The sequence below is a fragment of the Doryrhamphus excisus genome, chromosome 1, assembly GCF_030265055.1.
Source record: "Doryrhamphus excisus isolate RoL2022-K1 chromosome 1, RoL_Dexc_1.0, whole genome shotgun sequence".
Taxonomy (NCBI): domain Eukaryota; kingdom Metazoa; phylum Chordata; class Actinopteri; order Syngnathiformes; family Syngnathidae; genus Doryrhamphus; species Doryrhamphus excisus.
Genome location: NC_080466.1, coordinates 13,639,789 through 13,657,500, shown reverse-complemented (window position 1 = coordinate 13,657,500; position 17,712 = coordinate 13,639,789). Strand labels below are relative to the sequence as shown.

At 46.8% G+C, this 17,712-nt stretch overlaps 3 protein-coding genes across 11 annotated transcripts in view; 1 reads left to right on the top strand and 2 right to left on the bottom strand.

Annotated features, from left to right (window-relative positions):
* Positions 1-4,342, bottom strand: part of fhip1aa (FHF complex subunit HOOK interacting protein 1Aa) — a 15,519-nt gene extending 11,177 nt beyond the window's left edge. For 2 of the 3 annotated variants that reach the window (XM_058075983.1, XM_058075972.1), the window contains exon 1: positions 4,093-4,342. The gene's annotated coding sequence lies outside the window, so the exon portion shown is untranslated. Of the gene's footprint in view, positions 1-171; positions 249-4,092 lie in introns of all 3 variants that reach the window. The other variant, XM_058075962.1, reaches the window with a different exon arrangement.
* Positions 4,343-5,106: 764 nt separating this feature from the next.
* On the top strand, positions 5,107-13,670 carry sh3d19 (SH3 domain containing 19). Of its 7 annotated transcripts, none has more exons than XM_058087080.1 (18): positions 5,107-5,262; positions 6,563-6,602; positions 7,433-7,547; positions 7,792-7,924; positions 8,479-9,306; positions 9,665-9,742; positions 9,836-9,948; positions 10,019-10,059; positions 10,135-10,273; positions 10,356-10,415; positions 10,568-10,643; positions 10,937-11,067; positions 11,164-11,222; positions 11,622-11,839; positions 11,931-11,974; positions 12,050-12,227; positions 12,304-12,407; positions 13,482-13,670. In XM_058087080.1, exons 1-18 carry the CDS (start codon positions 5,184-5,186, stop codon positions 13,587-13,589), a joined length of 2,544 nt encoding a protein of 847 aa, XP_057943063.1. In that variant the 5' UTR covers positions 5,107-5,183; the 3' UTR covers positions 13,590-13,670. The 7 variants fall into 7 exon arrangements, with proteins under 7 accessions (XP_057943063.1, XP_057943054.1, XP_057943071.1 ...); XM_058087071.1 differs by having other exon boundaries at positions 10,123-10,273; positions 11,167-11,222; XM_058087088.1 differs by having other exon boundaries at positions 10,123-10,273; positions 12,050-12,122; positions 12,307-12,407.
* A 47-nt stretch (positions 13,671-13,717) lies between these two features.
* Positions 13,718-16,259, bottom strand: rps3a (ribosomal protein S3A). Its single transcript, XM_058087118.1, has 6 exons — positions 16,108-16,259; positions 15,458-15,561; positions 15,028-15,215; positions 14,187-14,395; positions 14,007-14,116; positions 13,718-13,886 (listed from the first exon to the last, which is right to left on the bottom strand). The coding sequence occupies exons 1-6, from the start codon at positions 16,167-16,169 to the stop codon at positions 13,759-13,761; spliced, it is 801 nt and encodes a 266-aa protein (XP_057943101.1). The 5' UTR covers positions 16,170-16,259; the 3' UTR covers positions 13,718-13,758.
* Positions 16,260-17,712: the final 1,453 nt, after the last annotated feature.

The window sequence follows — 17,712 nt, the reverse complement described above, 5'->3', positions numbered from 1 at the left end:
TTTTGGGTGGTAACTGTAAAGCTCCCACAGCTAATGAAAGCCTTCCCTCCCGTTTTCTAAATGTTCCCTCGCCCAATCCCATGGATCCATACGGATGAATCAATGCACCTTTCCATCTGCTTTGGGCTCCAGGAGAGATTCCTACAAAGGAATGTGACAGCGGTACGTTACCCATAGCTGCTGTTGTGGTTCCTAACTCTGCCGGAGCATCTCCAGGGTGGGACGTAGACCTCCTCATTCCGGGCTGGCTACATTTCAGGACACAAAGGGAGACTTCTTTTAGGAAGGGTGAGGCTTGTTGGGAAGTGACAGACGTGAGTAAGCTGCTCCCAGAAGCACATGGGGGGGGATTCCAAGGAGGGGGCGGGGGGGAGAGGATGATGACAGCAACTCCTTGCACATGTGCAGGCGGGAGGGGCAGCCTTGCACCAATCACACGTCAGCATTTATTCTCCATCAAGTTAGTTTACTTCCCGCCAAACAGAAGAAGGACAGCATTGTGCGTCCAATCAGAGCGGGGACGCTACCAGACAGGGTGGGGAGGGGCTACAGCTGCCTCGCTGTGCATCGCGGAAATTGTGTCACACGGTCACATGACGTAGCGGTCTTATTGCGACACGCCCGTGTCAGGATTGATTCACTTTAGGAAAAATACAACTTTGTTCTTTAAGACTTTCATTCATTCATTTTCTACCGCTTATCCTCATTAGGGTCGTGGGGGTGCTGGAGCCTATCCCAGCTGTCTTGGGGGAGAGGCGGGGTACACCCTGGACTGGTGGCCAGCCAATCCCAGGGCACATATAGACAAACCATTCACACTCACATTCATACCTATGGACAATTTGGAGTGGCCAATTAACCTAGCATGTTTTTGGAATGGGGGAGGAAACCGGAGTACCCGGAGAAAAGAACATGCAAACGCTACACAGAGATGGCCAAGGGTGGAATCGAACCCGGGTCTCTTAGCTGCGAGGTCTGCGCACTGACCACTCGTCCACCCCCCCCCAAGACTTGTTTCCGCAAAAACATGAAAATGGGACATAAAGCATATTTTCTGGTATCAATTCATTCAATATCACAATTGGAATTACGGCATTCCCTCATTTTAGCACTGGGATAGGTTCCCAAAATAGCCCACAATACAAGCGTGATCAAGCGTGATCAAGCATGATGCAAGCATGATGCAGGTAATGCTTTCACGAAGGTGAAAGGTAAAAAGAAATGGTTGCCCTGAGGGAACTTTTCTCATCCTAGCATCAACATGCTGCCAAGTGTGCTGTGTGCAAATCCATCCAATAATACTCTCACAATACAGTCACAAGTGGTTGCCATGGCCACAGCCCGACTGAGACTGCTGAAATATTTAAAGCTGTGAGGACAACACAGAGAGGAAAAGCTACTTGTTGCTAGCTAGCTTTCCGCCCTAAGCTAGCATGACAACACAATCTAGTGTCAACAAGTCACTAATCGCTAAATGGACGTCACACGCTGCTTTTAGCGTAGCGAGGCCAACAGCCGCCTGATTGGCCATGTTTAACAACAGCTACTTGCTACGGTGCTCTGAAAGCTAACTTTCAGCCAAAAGCGTGAACACTGTGCTTTTGGCATGCTAAAAGTGATGATGCAATCTTTTCAGCCGGCATGTTGTGAGACGGATGAGCGTTGATAGCATTCATCATCTGCTGCCTTTGGCTGTTATCTGACAAGCTAATCATTAATACCCAATGCCCATTTCACCTGTGACTCCAAGACTTCCTTCCCCTAGCAGTTCTAGGGCCCTACGTCCATTACCAGATGAACCAAGTATCCATCTATCTATCTAGGATTGAAAAATAGGATTTCTGCATGAACGGAATCTCGGAACTAGCCAATAAGAAGGGAATTTACTCTTAAAGGGAATCTTGCGGAAATTGACATAACATGAAATGCTGTCATCATGAGGAGAAGGAACGTTTGTGTGGGGAAGTATTTCCCTGGCGGACCAATCAATGGTGGAGGAATTCCATCACAAACTCTACCCTGCCCCCTCCCAAACTAAAATGCCGACCTGAAACCTGGCGGAGATTCCTCTAACGTAGCGTGAATGGAAGCTGGCAATGTAAGCGTAGTTTAGCAGAGCATGCTAGTGTGGCTTTCACGTAAGCAAGTGTTTTACGATGTCCGCTGACGTCATGCAAGTTGGGAGTGAAACACGTTTATTCTTGCACATGTGCGACCTTCAAAATAAGAGCGCTATTTGCCACCTCTCGTCTAATAGGTGACGACATCTTCCTTCATACCGAGCACGGGTATTCCACTTTGATTCCATTTAGGAGCAGTCCCATCGGAAAAGTCAGCCAGGCTGCATACATTTGTCAAGGAGATTGGCCAATCACACCAGGAGTTTACATTTCATTCATGGACGTTTTATTGCTAACCCAAGAGGCACACTCTCTGCTGATGAAAACAACACGATTCTAAATACAAGATGAAGGATCCATCGGATCCTAGAATTTAGCCATCACGTGTGCGCAGGGAAGGGCAAGAAATGGGAATGGTGGGCAACGTTCCAAAAGGTGCAGTTCCCCTTTAAAGTCATATCTACATGAACTACTACACTGTCCACACACGGCTAAATAAACATGCTATCATTAGCGTCCATCCATCATGTGGAACTGCCCTCCCCCCAGGTAGGTAGGTAGCTGTGCTAATGGTCACCAATTGCAGGATGCCACTATGATGACTCTTGGCATTAGCATACGCTAATACTGGCAGCAACGTGTCCAACATGTGGTGTGAAGCGGAGGAGGCTGGCTAGGAAGAACGTAGACCTTCAGGCTTCCATGTGACACGTATGAAGACAATGCGGCAGTGCCGTGACAGCAGCAACACAACGGGCTGGGATGGGATGGGAGTCTCGTCATCCTCTTGGCATGATGGCGTGATGTCTTCCTCCACCATAAACAAGCCACGCCTCCTCAGCTCACCAAGACTACACAAAGGCTAACGTTACCTTTGACAGCCCCAATTTATTTACAAACTTTGACATAATTTCTTCCCTTTGCATCTGATTTTAGTCATGTTCAAATCCACGTTTCTTTCTCTATACTTTCTTCTCCTCGCCAAGGATGCCATCATTCCATTTATTCTTCCGTGTACTTTTCAACGCTGGCATTTGATTCCAAACACGTGTTTATCCCCATTGGGCAATTTAAAGGACGCAAAGAGCACCATATGGAATCAAAATGACACACACGCATACCTAGCAGCAGAAATCATGGAAATATTAAAGAAGAATCAAACTGGCCGATTGAACTGTACTTGTTGGTGCGTGCTACGATTAGCGTTAGCATCTGCTTGCTGTGCTCCATATGTTGTCGTTCAGTTCTACGATTATCGTCATGCTTCTCCTCCAGGCCGCTGCACAGGAGAAAAGGTCAGACTCAGCAGTCATCTGTGACAGATATCCGACTGCCGGGTGAAGGCGCCATCTCGCTCCTAAACATTCCTGGCACGGGATTTGGTGTTCGGAAGACACCTGACACCGTGTTGGGGTAAGTCAACACTGCCGCCCTCATGCTGGATATTTGAGCTGTGGGGGACGTGTAGGACTGTCTGTGCATGTTGAGAAGGTCAGAGGTCACACAGGTTGCTCCGCACCAAACTCCTCCAAGTGCACACATTTTTGGAAAGATTTGGAGGATTTTTTTCCCTTCCTTTTCTCTTTTGGAATTTTTTATTAAACCTAAACTGCAATTGTTTGTATTTTCATAAAATGTGAAGATTTCCTTTTCCATACTGTTGCCAGGTGGAATATTTGGGTCGTTTTTGAGGAATTGCTCCAAACATTTAAGGCTGTTCTTTCTCTTTCTTTCTTCATTGAGGAAAAAGTAGAAGTTAGTGTTTGCTACTTGCTTCGACTAACTAACTGGTATTGTTTTTAGAGCTGTGACAATAAAGTTTCTTTTGAATATACAGCAGCTCTACAATAACACATGCACACGTCAATCACACGCACACGCACACGCACACGCAGCCGCAGCCAAACCGAAGCAGAAAAGTGTGCGTGTCCGCGTGGACGAGCAAAACGTGTACTTTTCTTGGTTGTCTTACCGCTTAGCGTCCTTCGGTCCACCGCTACGGTCAGCTTTGAAAATAGTCCGCCTTTAAAAAAGCCCAAACGAAGCTGGAAAAGTTCCGACTGAAGTCCCGACTGGAAGGCAAAGGGCGGCGGAGGAGAAGGAGGAGAACCAGGAGGCAAAACAGGCGACTTGACACCCAAAGGTGAAACCTTGCTAATCCTCGGTGGAAGCCACGCCCAGCCCCAGAGCCACGCCCGTTCGCATGATTGACAGCCCGGAGCCTTTTTCCAAACGCTCCATCAATACTCCTACGGCAAATGTTGCGCAACTTACTTGACTCTTTCGTGCGGCGTTTTAGCGCATGCAGTCACACTGCGTGTTACCTGTCACACTGCGCTGCGTTTTAACTGGTTGAAGCAAACAATAACAACAAGTCCAATTTACCGAAATATGTCTGATTTAGAAAAGCATTCTCTCTCTAAATGTCAATCAATACAAATTAAAACTGAAACCAGATGTCAACAAGTTGGACAGCAGTAAATTGAACGTTGGGAAATGTCTCCCTCTAGTGGACTTGGACGGCTACTGCTTGAGGAAAAACTACAGTTCAACTACAACACTGTAGTACAAAGCGTGTTTATGTATTAGGATCTAGAACGTTTTATACGTTTTATAACATTTTTATTTCTTCTTCTTCTTCATTGGAGGTGTTTTTAATCAGACCCAAGGTAGACTTTGTTTTATTTAAAAAAGAATGATACCTGATTTATTTTGTGTGATTTTATTTTGTACCCTGGTGAGGATAAGCGGTAGAACATGAATGAATAATAATAATAATAATAATCGTTAATAGGTACACTTCTGTAACATTTCCCTTGAAAAACTTTTGGTGTATTATTTGTTGGCTGATAGTAAATGATGACTAGGAGAGCATGGATGTTTTTGTGTTGATGAAATAGGCCTCCTTTGAGTCGACCCCCCCCCCCCCCCCCCCCACCCAGGCCTGTTGTTGTTCCACCCACAAATTAGTGCTGCAGTCGGCAGGACTGACCATGTGGACCACCAGCGGCAGCTTTTGTCCTCTCTGAAGCCCCCCAGCACTCTTTTTCTTTTCAAACACCGATGGCTGACCTGAGGCGGCAGGAGGACAGGGAGGAAGAGGAGGAGGAGAAGAAGGCGGAGACGGAAGAGGAGCAAGAAGGTACGGTATGGAATAAGCGGTCTGGCCACATTTGAGGAACAGTTTGGCAGCAACATGGAGCTGGAAAACTTTGGCTTTGCTGTCAGGAAGACAGGAAGCAGCAGGTGTCTCTTCCTGGGACACCAAGTACTGCAGTATACCAGGTACTGCTGTACAGTACTGCATGTACACTAGGTGCTGCTGTCCCAGTAGTACTGCATGTATACCAGCTGCTGCTGTCCAGTACTGCATGTATAGTAGTGTGTAGCGGGACGTGTTGAGGCCGGGCTGGGAATGCTGACCTCGGCAGGTTTGGAGCAGCTGTCCAAACGTTCCAGTCCAGGGGTGTCCAAACATTTTCTTACAGTGAACACGGTCACACGCTGGCGAGTATTTAGGAAAGTACAGGTAGATAGATATACCGTCCTCTACTCTCCTTTACTGCTCCCATCCGTGCTTGGATGTCTTTGGCCTTTTCCCTGCTAACACGGAAGAGGGTTTGACGTGCAGGCAGCATCAACAGCTGACTAAACACGCGTGTCAGCATCACAGGCTCTTCTGGAGGCCTGCAGGAGATACCCCTGACCCCCCGTCCATTATACAGGAGACACACGAGTACCGTATCTGAGAAGGAATCCTTTCTGACAGAACTAACACGCGTGGAAACATTTGGCTCACGGCATTTAGACTTTTTTTTTGGAGGCACAGTCGCTTGTTTCTCAGCATCCACACCAAAATGTTGACATCCATTTGCTTAGACTTAGACTTAAACTTAGACTACTTAGAATACTTAGACTTAGACTACTTAGACTTAGACTTAGACTTAGACTTAGACTCAGACTCAGACTCAGACTCAGACTCAGACTCAGACTCAGACTTAGACAGGCTTAACTGATCCACAGGGGAAATTAGAGCAGCTCAGTTGCAGAAGAAGAAGACGCTCTTAAATCAAATGTTGTGCAAGGTGAATAAAGTGAGAGAATATGAGATCAATAAAGAGAAAAGAAGATTAGCATATTTACAGCGTTCATATTTACAGTTATGATTAGCGTGTGTTGTTGCTCCGACGCAGGTTAGCCTTAGCGTGAAGGTTTGGGTCCCAGCATTGGTTGATGTGCTGAGGTTTGAGACCGTGGGCGTGAAAGGCATGCACCAGTGACGTCTGTCTCTCCATAAGGTATTTGAACGTGACGTATGAATATTCCCACACGTCGTGTTCACCATGAAGACATAGTTATGTGAGGAGTGAAGATCTCAGCAGTGTCAGACTAGCTTGAAGGACAGCAAAGATGATGTTTTAAAGGTGTTTTCATCTTCCCAGGTGGTGTCCAGGGAAAACAAGCAGATGCTTTGCCTTGCAGGTTAGTTGCCGCACTTGGATGAAAAAGTCCTTTGAAAAGAACTTGACGTTTGTAAAGTACAGGATCTAGGTTACATCATATACTCTCATACAAGAGTCATGCTAAAAACCCTCGTCGCATGCATGTACAGCACATACTGTAGTACACGTAGTACACGTAGTACTCATACGGTCATGGAAAGCAGGATTAGAGCCACCTTGTTTGTTCAGCTCGGCTGTACAAGTAAAGCTAAGTAAAGCTAAGTAAAGCTACATCTGTTGGGCCAGCAACGAGAACTGTAATGAGAACCAAAATAGCTCCTCCAAAATAAGAGTAGAATTTCAGAGGTGACATCTGGCAACTTCCACGCTTTTCTTGATAATACCCACCAATACTTCAGTTCTTGCATCAGCCGCTGTAGCGTTGTACTGGCAAACATGAAACTGCTGGGAGCTGTTATTGTTGCCATGGTGATATTTGTCCAAACAAAGGTAGTTACTTCTACCAGGCATTCAGATGAACGCGAAGCTGCAGAACAAGGCTGCTGACATCACGTAGTACAGTATACTGTATGTACAGTACATCTTTCACTGGTAACACACTGATTCATTCTTCTGATGACTGCTGTGGAAATAATGACCTGTTACATTACTAAAGGTTACATGAGGTACTCCTTTTAGATATGATACCTTAGTTTTCACAGTCAGGATGCCGTTGTTTGATTACCTCCACCAGGGAGCTTTTACCAAACATCACGTCTGCACTGCCAAATATTGCTCAATAAGCCAAATGAACCAAGTGATTTAATATTGATACGGTAGAAAGAGCAAAATGGATTTTGAATATTTCAGGCAACAGAAGATCACCATCATCTCAGCAGAGCCGGCGGATGCTAACAGCTGCTTCTCCGAATCGTCTGTGCTCCTTCCTTCCTCCCATCCAACAAGCTGCTCTGCTGGAATCCAGGTCCGTATTTGCACGAAGGGACGCCCTGTGTTGAAACGTAACACTCAGCCTCTGCAGACAGGACACGGGCTCAAATAGCACCTTTCCTCCGGAGTCCAACGTTTGGAAAAACTCCAAACTGTGCAGCACTTTTTCAGACATTTTTTCACACAAAATCAGGAGCATTTGACTTTGATGTCTCCTATTGTACTCAGTATTAAAGTTGTGTGTGTGTGTGTGCATGCCCCCACTGTCCTATGAGCAGGTGATCAAAGAGAAGACCCAAGAGGATCACATCATCCAGCCCACCGCAGCCCCCCGCCGCTCCTACAGGACCAGCACCAGGACCAGCACCAGGACCACCCAGACTGACCCAACGAGGAGCAAACAATCTGAGGGTAAAATCCTGAGATTGGTGGCGTGTTTCATCTCGCGGTACCGTATTAAGACACGCCTCCTTCTCCCAGACACCCAGCCATCCCTCCTGGACCAGCGGTATCTATCTAGAACCTTCTAATCAGAACCCCTCCTATTTGATTGCCAACTTGCTAACAACCTATGAGGGACTTTCTTTGTGTGTGAGTGACAGGAAGAAAAGCTCTGATGGGAGAAGGTGTTTGATTCCGCTTTGGGGATTGCATGTCAAATAGAAACGGGGAAGGAGAGCAATAACATCATCTATCTGGGTCATTACAGTAACATTCTAACAATAATCATAATCATAGAAATGATAACAGTAATATTCACGTCATGTCCCAAATATAAGACCACCTGTCTTTGTTCACACTCTCCTCCCAGATGAAATCAAATCAAGGTCGTGGTGTCATGAAGGTCATATTTGAACATTCTAGTCAGCGACGTGACAGGCGGTCTTATATTTGGACCTTTGTCGTCTTTCTTTCCGAGCGACTTATATTTATGTTCAAATATTGTTCTTTCAATGTGACTTTAGGACAAAAACCTCCAAAACCACCAAGACCGACCCCCCCCAGACGGACCGGTAAAGCTGGTCCACAGGATTCAGAAGCCGAGTCAGAATGTGCTGATGAGTGGAGCAGATCTGACGCTGTGCGCCGGGACGGTGCCGCAGATTGGAGACCAACCCCTGTTCCTCTTCCCCGCACCAAGTCCAGACAGCACACAGAAGATAAAGATCAGGCATTGGTCCACCTGGGTGAAGTGGCCAATGACGTGGCGTCAGGTGCTGATGCTGAGTCCTCCAGTGGATATTTGAAGGAGCTGCAAGAGGTCTTCAGGGAGGGGACACCAGGCGCACCGTCACTGGAGGAACCTTCTCACCTTGAGATGAATAAAAATCCAGGAGATATCCGAGCTCGGATCCAAGCCTTTAAGAGCCAGAGCGGCCCTGAGGACGGGAACCTGGCAGAATCCACCAAACCCCAACCTCTTCCCAGAAAGACCACCAAGCCGCCGATGTCCTCCAAACCCCCCATGGCTGTGAGCTCGCAGTTGACCCACACGTTGGCCCCATATGTAGCCAGCCAAGCCCTTATTCCGTTAGTGGCACCCGAGCCGATGCCACCCTTGACCAGCCACGACGTGCATGCACAATTAGAGACGTTACCGGCCAAGGGTGGTCCCCCCCACCCACCACGCCCTGTGCTGCTGACCAGCCAAGGGGAGGAGCCTGCTGTACCTTTTCCTGGAAGAGCACCTGTGAAGCCTCCCAAGGAACTGCTGAAGGCCAACCTAAACATCAACAACCACAACTCCACCTCCATCTGGAACCACCACGACTCCCATGTGGACCGTCCTTCAAGTGAGTGCACCCAACCAAAGCTTTCTCCTGTCCAACGATTGCCAAGATGGTGTCTCTCTAGACTTAGCTTGGCTTACAGTAGCCTAGCTTAGCTTTGTATTTAGCAACTAGCCCGGTAGAAGGAGCGGCAATGAAGAAATTCAACGATTTCTTTTCAACACAAACCGGAGAAGGAAGGAGTGACTTCTGGCCTCTAATTGGGTGCTGGTCTCATTTTTGACCCGGGGAGGTTTGTGGAAACACGAGCCAGTCCGTGGTCAGTCCGTGGTCAGCTCCTGGCTTTCGAATATTCACGTGTGTGAAGGTAGCTTAGTTTAGTGAGGCAGCGTGTTTATTGCTATGATATTTGTGTCTTCAGATCCCCCTCCTGGAGAGTCCGCGTCCAGGCCGGCTGTGACTAGAAGACCTACTACCATCAGGGTCTCCAGCCAAACAGGCAAGTCCAAGCTAGCTATCAAGTTCACTTCCACACCGCATACTTTCTGGTATTGTAGTACACCGCAGTACTGACTGTGGTACATCTTGGCAGTGTCGGAGAGCCTTCAGGGTAATCCTCCTCCACTTCCTGCCCAGAAGCCCGTAGGCTCCCTAAGGTCTACCAGCCTCCCAAAAGCAAAGTCCTCCGTCAGCAGTCCTGTACAGGTGAGCAAACATGACTGCCGTGGGTGCTGGGTCACATGAGCCAAAGTAAAGGCGTGTGCTTCCTCTGCAGGGATCTTTAGCACACAAACCCGCGCCATCACTGCCACACGGGTAAGTCGACTTCCTGTTCAACTTCCTGTTTTTTCCATTCCATAGACTCTTGTCACACCCCAGGGCACAAAGTAGACCCAAACCACGACCACCTCCAGCCAAGCCCCCGCCCCACCACATCCAAGCTGCAGCTCCATTGGCTCACCCCCCCAAGCGAATACCCGCCCTGCCCCCCAGGCCCATCCCGGGCCACCGTCTTTACAACAAATATGTGGTAATCCTTCCCAGGACACGGCCCCGCCTTCCAACGCTCTCTTTAGCCGCCCTTCAACCTTCTCTTTGTCTTCCCGCTCCAGCTGCCACGCCCTCGTGGAATCACCACCTCTCACGTTAACATGGGACAGCTCTCCTTCCAGGTGGGAAGACCGGATCACTGCCCTGTTGCTAGGCAGACTTCAGAGCTAGGCAGACACCTCTTGGCACCCACTCGGACGTGATGTCACGTCTCCTAAGTTTTCAGTTTTTGATTTTCCTGCATTTTCAACCACAGGAATTGTTGTGATTGCAGGATGACACACCACAGACCACAGACAGCAGACCAGGAAACCTGCTGAAGGTTCAAGTCCTGCATGACTTCACGCCAGGTGCCCATCTTGCCCTTCCATACACCCATCCACCCATCTATTCATCCACACACCCATCCATCCACCCACCCACCCATCCATCCATCCATCCACCCATCCATCCATCCACGCAACCATCCACCCATCCATCCATCCATCCACCATCCATCCATCCAGCCACCCATCCATCCATCCATCCATCCATCCACGCACCCACCTGCCCAATGGTATCATGGAGTATTGAAGTAGCTAAATGAGTGATATACAGTAGATGATGGAGTATACAGTATGTAAATGTTTATATTTTTGGTCAGAGGGTCCAGGAGAGCTGGCTGTGAAGGCGGGTGACACCATCGGCATGGTGGAGAGGGTGGACGGTGAATGGTACCGAGGAACTTTTCAAGGAGCCACCGGTTTCTTCCCTGTTAACTTTGTCAAAGTACTGGTTAGTACTTTTAGTAGTCCTTAACACTAACCATCAGAGTCTATTAGTCTATGTTGGTAGCTGAAATCCTCCATCGTCTGTTCCTTCCGCATCCAGCAGGAAACATCCAAAAGCGTCCCTGAGAAGAAAAAGACGACATCCTGTGTGAAAGTCAGGTCAGTTTCTTGCCTTAATCATTAGTTCCTCATTAGTTAATCAGTAACTACTCTAAATGTATGTGCCTTCACCACTAGTTCCTCAGTAACTACTCTAAATGTATGAGCCTTACCCATTAGTTCCACATGTGAATATGAGATGATTCTCCTACTTCTATGGAGGTAAAGCTAAGTCAATCACCACCATTGATGAGAAGATTGGAGTTCAGTAATACTGCCATCTTTGTGGTGAAGAGCTGTCAGCTTCACTGTCAGCTTCATCTCTACATCTCGCATTGTCCGTGTCTGACACTGACAGCAGTCTGGAACAGAGTGGGAAAGTCTTCCCTTCCTAAGACATTGTAGCGCTACAGCAGCTAGCTACACAAAACTAATGATCAGCATCTTCTCTGTCTGAAGTGGTCCAAGATGCCTGGCCAGGTTTGACTTTCAGGGCGCCAACAGCCACGAGCTGACATTCTCTGAGGGGGACGTGATCCAGCTGAAGACCTACGTGGGCCGGGACTGGGCCCAGGGACAGATGGGCGTCCATACCGGAATATTCCCTCTGAACTTTGTAGAGGTCATTGAAGATCTACCCCCGCCTACCACACAGCATGACAGGATGCTACTTCCTGGTGGGACTTGGCCTTTATATTTAATACAGAAGATGTCTAAACCATTGTTCACATAACAATTGGAATGGTGTGTGTGTGTGTGCGTCTGCAGGCGTGGCAGATCCTCCCCAAGCAGAAGCAGCCAAACCGGCTCAGGTATTCCACATGTGTTCAGACAGTACACGGCATACTGCGCATGAGGTATTACAGTAGTGTGTATTTGTTGGTCAGGCCCCAGTGGAGTGGGCGGAGGCTTTGTACGCCTTTGATGCAAAGTCCCCAGACGAGCTGTCATTCAAGCAAGGTGACTGCATCCTGCTTAGCGAGCACATTGATGGCCAGTGGAGCAGGGGGAGACTGGAGGACAGAGAAGGAATCTTTCCTAAAGCCTTTGTACAAACATACACTGGTATTTCCTACAGTTCACTCTGACAGTAAACTCAGCATCACTCAGTACTGCACAATTGTGGATTCAATGTTCTCAGCAGGCCCCATGACGCTTGGTCAGCATGCAGAAGGTTCCAGTGGAGTGAAGGGCAGGGCCATGTATGACTTCACATCACACTGTGATGAGGAACTCTCAGTGCAGGTTATTGATATGAAGACATGTATTTCATGTAGTGTATGTCGTCTCAATGCAGGTTATTGATATTAAGACATGTATTTCATGTAGTTTGTCATCTCAATGCAGGCTATTGATATTAAGACATGTATTTCATGTAGTTTGTCATCTCAATGCAGGTTATTGATATTAAGACATGTATTTCATGTAGTTTGTCATCTCAATGCAGGTTATTGATATTAAGACATGTATTTCATGTAGTGTATGTCGTCTCAATGCAGGTTATTGATATTAAGACATGTATTTCATGTGTATGTTGTCTCAATGCAGGTTATTGATATTAAGACATGTAATGAATACCTTCTTCCATACATAAGGTGACCTATAAGAGTGGAGGTAGGAGTACTCAGGTAGACTACATCTTGTGTAGACGCTGTCATCTGAAGGAGATGAGTGACTGCAAAGTAGTGGTAGGTGATAAGTGGTACGTGAAGCAGACAGCATAGGATGGGGGGGGGGGGGGTGTAGAAGGACCCTCAAGGTGAGGAAGATGAAGAGGACCAAATGGTGGAAGCTGAAAGAAGAGTGTTGTAGGACTTTAAGGCAGGAGTTGAGACAGGCTATGGGTGGTCAGGAGGAGACTAAGGGCAGAAGTCAGCATCTGTGAGCAGAAGAGTTCAAGTGGAGGTGGGACTGCATCAGGGATCGGCTCTGAGCCGCTTCCTGTTTGCTATGGTGATGGACAGGTAAAAGATGAGCTTAGAGCTCCATGGACTATGATGTTTGCAGATGACATTGGGATTTGTAGTGAGAATAGGGAACAGGTGGAGGGAATGCTGGAAGAGCTTGCCCTGGAAAGGAGAGGAATGAAGATTAGCCGCAGCAAGACAGAGTATATGTGTGGAAATGAGAGGCACCCGAACAGAAAAGTGAGGTCACAGGGAGAAGAGATACAGAAGGTGGAGAATTTGAAGCACTTGGGATCAACAGTTGAGAACATGGATGTAGTGGTGGTGGAGATGAGGGTAGTTGGTGTGAGAGACTGGTGAGAAGACAGGTTATTGATCACGTGGACTATCCCTAACATGTCCTGTGTTGCAGGTTGGAGATGTGATCAACAAGCTGGAGTCCATTGATGAGGAATGGTTCCTTGGCGAGTTGCGGGGGAAACAAGCTCTCGTTCCCAAAAACTATGTACAAGTCATGTGATGTGAAGTATTTCAATGTGTTTCTAGGGGTCTTTGATCATTGTGGAATAAAAAGGTAAAGTGCACCATCTGGTGGCCTTTGTCTGCATTACGAGGTGCTCATAGGTTTTGGCATCAGACAAGAAGTCATACGTTTGTCATTTTTTTAATTAAATCTATTGAGGGTTTGTTTAGACGGATTCCTGGATGGGGGGCTCGTATCCGTCGGCCCTCTCCACTTTGGCTCCAGTGTCGTCTCCGCTTGCTTTAGTGGCGGTGCCAGAACTGCCCTCACCGTGGAGCTCCATCAGTTTGCCCACTGCAGGAGAAGATGGGTTTCAGCTCAGACGGGACTTCATAGTACGAATGTGATGGCGAGAATAAAGCCATCACACCAACAGGAAAAGGCTGCAGCAGAAGAAAAACCGTCTTCACTTACACTCAAACTTGGGCTTCTTCAGCATTTTCACCTTCCGGACGTAGACGTCGTGCAGTGGGTAGATGGACTGGCAGGCCTTCTCAATGTCCTTGCCAACGCTGTCAGGGATCCTGAAGAAACAAAAAAGGTGGATTAGAAGGTAATCCACCACCAACATCAAAGCCACCATCATGCACTCACAGCTTGTTGACGACTTCCTTCAGGTCGTTTGTCTGCACCTCACGGGTCATGATCTCCATCATCTTCTTGCGGATCTGGCGCACTTGCTGGTGCTGGGCGTAGGAAGTCTTCCTGATCTGGTTGCTGCGCTTCTTGGTGAAGCCCACACAGAAGAGACGCAGAAGGTAGCCGTCTGTGGTCTTCACATCCACGTGGGCCTCGATCATGGTCTGAGGAAGATTACCACCACCTTTACCATCTCTGACCCAATAATGACTCAAATTTAGCGACTATTGCAGTATTGCACTTCAATGTCTTCAGAAACCAGAAATCTGAACGGCCTTTGTGCTGCTACTCCAGTCACTGCCGTCTCCTACTGTTGGCCTGACTCCAGCACCATCTACACACATTGCATGCATCCTTGCACTTCATTAGTACCGCATACTTACCAGGTAGTAGAAAATCATTCTACCACAGCATTAGGATTGTTTGTTGCTTTGCGTTGTAACCCAATGCATGTGCAAATAAAATTAAACCATTACCAGTTTGCCATGAGCACTGATAAATACCTCAGTTTTTATTCCACTCTGATGTTGTCAACCTTCCCATTAGAATAGACTTCATTGAAGCCTGGTTATGGTTTAAGTCTCCATATTCATTTCATAGTAAATAGAAGGGGACAGCTGACCAATCATGACAAAGCTTTGTTTATCATTGTAGAACATTTTCCAACACTGTCTTGTTGTTGTATGAGCAACGAGTGCTTGCTTTTGGAAATATCACCTACTTTGTAAAATAAAAACAGTCATGAAATGTAGCACGCCAAGGTAGCACAAGAGGAATAACAATCCGCATTATTTACCTGCCATTTCTTGACCATGGAGCACATCTTGTCACGGGTCAGGTCCATACCGTGGAAGTTGGTCAGGCAGTTCTTGCCTTGGACGTCCTCCGTGATCAGCTTAAACTTGCGGAAGGCCACCTCATCGTTCTGCAGGTCAGCAAGGCTGACCTCAAACACGCGACCCTTCAGACCGTCTGAGGCGATTCCTGGGTAAATGCAGACAACCGTTACTACGGGCACGGGCTAATCCTCAAACACTTGCAACATTAAAAGTTGGCAAGTCAGGTGATCTCAAAGTCATCATCAGCAGTCTTTTGGGACCAAAACAGCTAGTCATTCATTCCCACACATGCACACCTGATTACCAACTTCTCATCACATCTAGGTATTGGTGCCTGATCAACACCTCCTTGCCACTGCTGGAAGTGGAATCCACATGCGGACTTACTGGTTCCCTGAGTCCTGGTGACCAAGGTCTTGCCAAGATTGCGGATGTTGAACATTGCTGGTGCCTTGACATCGTACCAGTCCTTCTTGGAGAAAGGGTCCACACTGCGAGGTGACATGAAAACACATTCATCTTAGGCATTCCCATTTTCAAAATAAGGCCAGGCAGCTACATCGACACTGCTAGCTAGCTTGCTAGGAACTTCACAGAGCACGCACGGTAAACGCTAGCTTACATTCTCCAAAGAACATAACTACACCACAATTTCAAGTGACTTTCACCACTCCGTTAGATTTGTATGGATAGGTCATTTCACAAGTTCTTAACAGTGGCAGCAGCTAGCATGTGTTAGCTTCGGCTAACTAGTTAACATGCTACAACTACGTCAAGACACTTGAGGCAGCTTGGGTTTTAATATAAGAGCTAGTCCAAAAGTAGCACTCAGCAAGGCCGTACAATTGGAATAATGCTTGAATTCTGTTAAAGACGCCGAAAGGAAGCGCCACTCCAGAACGATACCGACGACCGCAGCCGAGGCCCTAGCAATCCGCTAAATATCGCAATCATCCTTTATCGTTTGCGCACGTTTACGGAACCTAACGAACGGAGACTCGCTCTTTATCACTCAGATGCGCGAATTTATTACTTACATCTTCTTTTTGGCACCTTTTTTGCCGCCTTTGGTCAGCCTCTTATTCTTGCCGACTGCCATGTTGGCTACAGGGAGTGAAAGAGGAGGAAAGGGGAAATCGCGCGAGACTTGAAGAGTTCGAGATCGAGAGTTTGTCTCTGCTCTCGCGAGTTTTACAATGAGCGCGCCCAGTTTTTACACGTCAATTTAATATCATGTACCATGGTCATAAACACAAACATTAACATTAATTGTAATTAATATTAACATTAACACAAAATAATATACATGAAAGATTAATAATACAATTCAGTTAATAGCACAAGTATATTATAATGAATACAATAATCTAATAATATACAATAGTGACTTGAGCATAATTTATCAAATTACTTACATGCATACATTTATTTTTTTCGTTTTTAATAAATCGTTTAACACTAAAATCAACTTTTTGTCGTCAGTGATTGATCACACAAACATTAAAATGACATTATACCTACAGAATAACATTGATTTAAGGTATCATGGTAAACAACAAATGAATATCATATTCTTCTTCTTCTTCTTTCTCTTTGGGCTTTTCCCTCCAGGGGTCCTACAGCAAACCAACGCCAACAACAACGACCCTCCTCTTGGGTCGTACATACTGTGACCATAGCCAACTCCATTGACATAAGACAAATATAATGTCAAAGATATGTCGCACTGTGCAATATTTCTGTGTGACAAGCTACTGTACATGTGATGTTTTTCACTGAGAAATGCCTCCAGGCTACAGAGGACATGGCAACATGCAGCACCCGCGTGCAGGCTGACGCTGCCGGCTGCTCCTTGAGGGCTGGCAATTGTGACGCCATCTCCACTTGTCCCCTTGCTCTGCTGTCAAAGCATAAGATGACAAAAGCAGCGGGCAAAGCTGACTTTTCTTGCAGTAGGAGAAACATCCATCCCTACGCCACAGAGACAATTTGCAAAGGAAAGACCCCGTCATTCTGCTTGAGCGTTTGCTTCGTCCAGCTGGAGTGAAGAATAAAAGAAAGCAGAAAGAAAGGTTGGCACGGGCAAACGTGCTCATCTTCTTTTAACTAATCTTAAGTCAACACAAAAGGAGAAATCTCAGGCAATATGTTGGGGTCAAATAGCATGTCAATATTTGACGCCAATATATTGCAATGCATGGAACGTTCAGCAGACATATTGATTGGAGTAACCCCCCCATTCACAGAGCTTATGTATGCCTATGGAATATGGATATTTCTCTTAAGTAAGCTATGAAAAACAAGCACATGGGTCATATGGAGCCGATCCGGTTGTACATAGACCAAATGGCAGGTAGTAGAGCACCACCAATCCGATACTCCCACAGCACCCCCCCCCCCCATAGGATGCCACAAGGGACACGGTGGAGCGCCTTTTCCAAGTCCACAAAGCACATGTAGACCGCTTGGCAAACTCCTGTGCACCTCTGGCGTAGGTTGGCAAAGGCAAGCTCGTTTATTGATTGTATCACCCTTAGTAAATATGAATCCTATAATAAAATAGATATTGAAGAAATAACAATAAAATTGACACTTGATTGAAACATCATTTAAAACAATGAAATCACTGCCATGCATGCATA

Coding starts and splice junctions, on each gene's coding strand:
- sh3d19 (XM_058087055.1), top strand. CDS start 5,184: ATGGCTGACCTGAGGCGGCAGGAGGACAGGGAGGAAGAGGAGGAGGAG. Junction 11,223..11,621: donor ACATCCTGTGTGAAAGTCAG/GTCAGTTTCTTG, acceptor CTCTGTCTGAAG/TGGTCCAAGATGCCTGGCCA. Junction 11,840..11,930: donor TGACAGGATGCTACTTCCTG/GTGGGACTTGGC, acceptor GTGCGTCTGCAG/GCGTGGCAGATCCTCCCCAA.
- rps3a (XM_058087118.1), bottom strand. CDS start 16,169: ATGGCAGTCGGCAAGAATAAGAGGCTGACCAAAGGCGGCAAAAAAGGT. Junction 15,562..16,107: donor AAAGGTGCCAAAAAGAAGAT/GTAAGTAATAAA, acceptor GTCACCTCGCAG/TGTGGACCCTTTCTCCAAGA. Junction 15,216..15,457: donor CACCAGGACTCAGGGAACCA/GTAAGTCCGCAT, acceptor GCATTTACCCAG/GAATCGCCTCAGACGGTCTG.